The 3,846-nt window shown below is 41.9% G+C and overlaps 1 protein-coding gene across 1 annotated transcript; it reads right to left on the reverse strand.

Moving 5' to 3' along the window:
• Window positions 1–1,105: 1,105 nt before the first annotated feature.
• On the reverse strand, window positions 1,106–2,027 carry CCR75_005749 (uncharacterized protein; the record flags this gene model as incomplete). The annotated part of the gene is made up of 2 exons (XM_067963825.1): window positions 1,106–1,129; window positions 1,398–2,027. 2 exons carry the CDS (start codon window positions 2,025–2,027, stop codon window positions 1,106–1,108), a joined length of 654 nt encoding a protein of 217 aa, XP_067815538.1.
• Between the last annotated feature and the right edge of the window lie 1,819 nt (window positions 2,028–3,846).

A 3,846-nucleotide genomic window follows, 5' to 3' on the forward strand; every position in this document is an offset into this window, starting at 1 on the left:
TACGCTCGCAATACATATTAAATGATATCTATAGAGATAACATTTCAATTGGTAAAAATAGGTATTTGTATTTAATTCTATAAAATATAAATCAGTCTGAAAATTACTACCTACTTGGGAAGTGCGTACGAGGAGACGGAGTACCGCTCCCATGACGATACTTTACCAGAGTTCTTGGTGTGTTGGGTGAGGTCGCTTACACGCCCACCACAACTACCTCACTGCACGCAAGATAAGCAGGTGCAAACCGCTTCCTCGCTGGGCTATGGTGTGTGCTTAAGTAGAGCGTGGCCGCATTAAGACGTTCCCGCCTACAGTATGTCTCGGTTGCAAACTTGCTGCTTTAATGGGAGTACTCGCTTTGACACGCTCCGATGAGAAAGCTAAAGTCGAATCTCCAATAATAGCACTGCAGGACACATTGGAAGCCACATGACACGCATTTCTACCTACTATTGGCACGGCTCAACACGATACGCATAAGCGGGTGGACGCGCATCAATTTTATCCCAGTCATTTGAAATAAAAAACGAACGGATTATAGTATATACATATTTACTAAATAATTGTAATTTTTTAACTGACGTATTAAATGAAACTCATTATGCATGTCGACTCATGGTTCCTCGACCAACATCGAGTCTAGCAGTGATTATTACTCTACCGAAGTGAGAACGATGTTCTTTAATGTCAGACTTTACGTTCATTACTAATTTACTCCTAAATCTTACTCCTCTTGCAGGAGATAATATTTTATATTGTTCCTCATAAAATTATTATGTTTCACCCACCTTGACAAACATTTACTAAAAGGAGTGATTTGAAGGGAAAGAGAGTTCAATCGTGTCTCTCTATTAGGGAGCACAAGTTGGTTTATTTCAATTCTAACTGTTTCCAAATCAGGAATTTTTTTTATGTTGCTGTACACCTTGTTACAACTCCTGCCAGAAATTACAGTAGCACATTTTGTTGCTTCGGTCATCAATTGTTGTCAACTTACGCTTCATATTTAGAATACAACGATCGACGCCTCTATGTTGGTAGCGGGTGCATCTCTCAATAGCCAAGGAGGGTCAAAATTATAATGCTTCATACAGAAGAGTGATCAGGTCACTTCCATTAAAGCTAACTGCTTACTACAAATGCCAACCGACACACACCAACGAGGCAATAAGTAAGTAATGCACCCCCTACCGTGAGTTAGGCTTGATGCGCTAGATAGCGACAGACCGGACCTGGATTGGTCATTAGGTGATACAAATGCACAACAAAGACAAAGAAAATGGTACAACAGATTCAAATGCAAGAGGCATCGCATTGTAATGACATTATTCAAACTAAAATTTTACAACATTAAGATCGAGGTAAGTATTGAAATAAACTTTGCCCCTGTATACCTCAAAGCCCGCTTCAATGGAAACTAAGTCTAGTGGAAAAGTGGTGCTGAACGGGAGACTATTAGGAAAGTCCATGAGGTTTCCAACGAATTGCATGGCATCCTGAGACGGAATATACGTAAAGGTGGTGACATCGTCAACTTTATTCGTGAAAACTTGAAATAGCATTCCGTTCACGACTACAGTTGTAACGGAAGCTGACCTATCGGCAACGGTCTCCACTATGGGCCCGTTGTACGAGGCCAGTCTGATGGCATGCACGAAAGCGGCAGTTCCATCTGTGCTTCGCTTCGTATTTATTTTTATAAAGACAGACGAAATATTGCCACTTTGTGGCTCGGAGATGCCGAACGAGAAACTCGCATGAGCCTCTCGAATCGAATCGAGAGGCATTCGAGGAAACTTAGTCTTTGCAAACGCTGACGACACCTTATACGTAGGATCATCCTCGAATACGTTGAAAGTCGAAGACCACTGGATGGCTGTTTCCAAGTCTTTTGAAGATGTTGAGCACACGGAATTGCGAGCACTGGCCTGACTGTTTACGACGTAAGATTTGAAATCCAACAAGCCGGCTTTACAGTCTGGTAAGACGTTACTCTCAGTTGCCGCCACAACGGCGAAGGCCATTGCAATAGGAATGAAAAAGTTCATCATGGTTGGTCGGAGCGAGGCAAATTGCTTATGACAACAGAAAGTGAGAGAGCTCTTGGCGGCAATGACGTCCCTTAAACATCCGAGAGGTTGGGGACTGGCTTTGGGTGTACCGTTATGCTAATCGACAGGGGGGGGGGTGAGTGTCGCAATTGGCTATTTCAGGCTTTAAAATCTACCGCATGGATTGCTTGTTCCGTCTATGGTCTAATGTGGGGGCTTTGCACCAGGGACTCAACATTATTTGACAAAATTATGAAACAAATTTCGTGTAACTCTTAGGATCGTGGCTTGTCGCAATCTTGCCGGTTGCATGAAGGCAAAAAAATACGTGCACAGTAGCAAGCAAGGGTTGTAAACACCATCTGCGCACGATTAATTTTTACATTTTTTTCCCGAGATCGAGTAAAGCCAGACAGTCTGTCGAAAGCGCCAGGAAAGGTAGAAGAATTGATAGCGTCAGCTTCGTGCTTTAGGGATAAAATTGTCGCTTTACATCGGACGATATGAAACGACCAGTACTTTGCTGGTCTGCAGACAATCGGTAACTCAATCAAGAAATGAAGAGCATGCTGTTTGTATAATGAAGTCATAAATGAAATATTGGGAACCGGTACACACACCCCTTTTGGTATAGCCACACAACCGACCCTTGTCGCATATTTTCAGCTCAACTTCTCCTTTGTGCCCATTTCAATTTGCTTTTTTATGACTTGCCAATCAAGTGCGGGCGCTCTTGGCTTTTTCTCGCCTTTCAATATCAGTACATCTAACTGACAGCTCGTCAAAAGAGCTCTTCCTTGAAAAAAGGGATTTGACGTATGGTTCACGATAACCAGACTCTGTTCCTTGACTAAATGTTTTGGCTTGGGTGTAACGGGGTGTATCGTTACATGAAATAAAAACTTAAAGATTGTTAATTAATATATTATCCAAAAGGTAGATAATATTTGGAGGATATTACTTTATATAGTAATGTCCTGAATTCTTATCCATAAATAGGTATAGGCCATTATGTCTATTTATTCCGCAGACTAATCAGCTGTAGAAGTAATCAAAGAGAGTTACAAGATAAGATAGATAAGAATTCATTTACATGTTTAGTGTTAGGTTATATTTAAGTCAGCATTTACAAAGATAGATTAAGAGAAACTTAACTATATTAATACAGTTTTCATTTTACCCTCTTAAGTTAACTTGTCTTAAGAGAAGTCTTCCTCTATACGTACAGTGTACGCCACCTAACGAAAGGCACCACTCACAACTGAAGCAGTGTGAAGTGAAGTGGACTTGTACTGAAACAGTACAAGTCGTAGTGCCCCGTTACAACTGCAGCACCGCGAAGACTCCTTACCAAAATATAACTCGTAAGCAGGCAGACAAAAAAATGATCGAAGCATTGGAGGAGTCTCGGACTGTTGCCGCCGCAGAAAACCGTGCGGACGACACACTCTTGCCACATTACATGTTCATGCTGAGCTCGGTATATTTTCGGTAATTTGTCAAGGATAGCACTGTTGAGTAAGTTTAAGCCTTTTTGCATTTCAGGATGCAATAGCCGGTTTCATAAGCAAAACATGTAGGCGGGCACGTCGTAATGCGGCCACGCTCTACTTAGCACACACCCTAGCACAGCGAGGAAGCGGTTTGCAGCTTCTCTTGCAAACGCAATTTTAGAAAATCATATTATCGATGAGAAATGCACGTGGTACCTATACGCTAATAAGTTTGGAAAGTGTGTGGCTTGAGCGGTCCTCCGTCTCCCTGTGCGCACTTACCAAGTAGGTAGTAATTT

Source organism: Bremia lactucae (genome assembly GCF_004359215.1).
Source record: "Bremia lactucae strain SF5 chromosome Unknown BlacSF5_NotPlaced_183_SHOA01000117.1_1171385bp, whole genome shotgun sequence".
In the NCBI taxonomy this organism is placed as follows: domain Eukaryota; phylum Oomycota; class Peronosporomycetes; order Peronosporales; family Peronosporaceae; genus Bremia; species Bremia lactucae.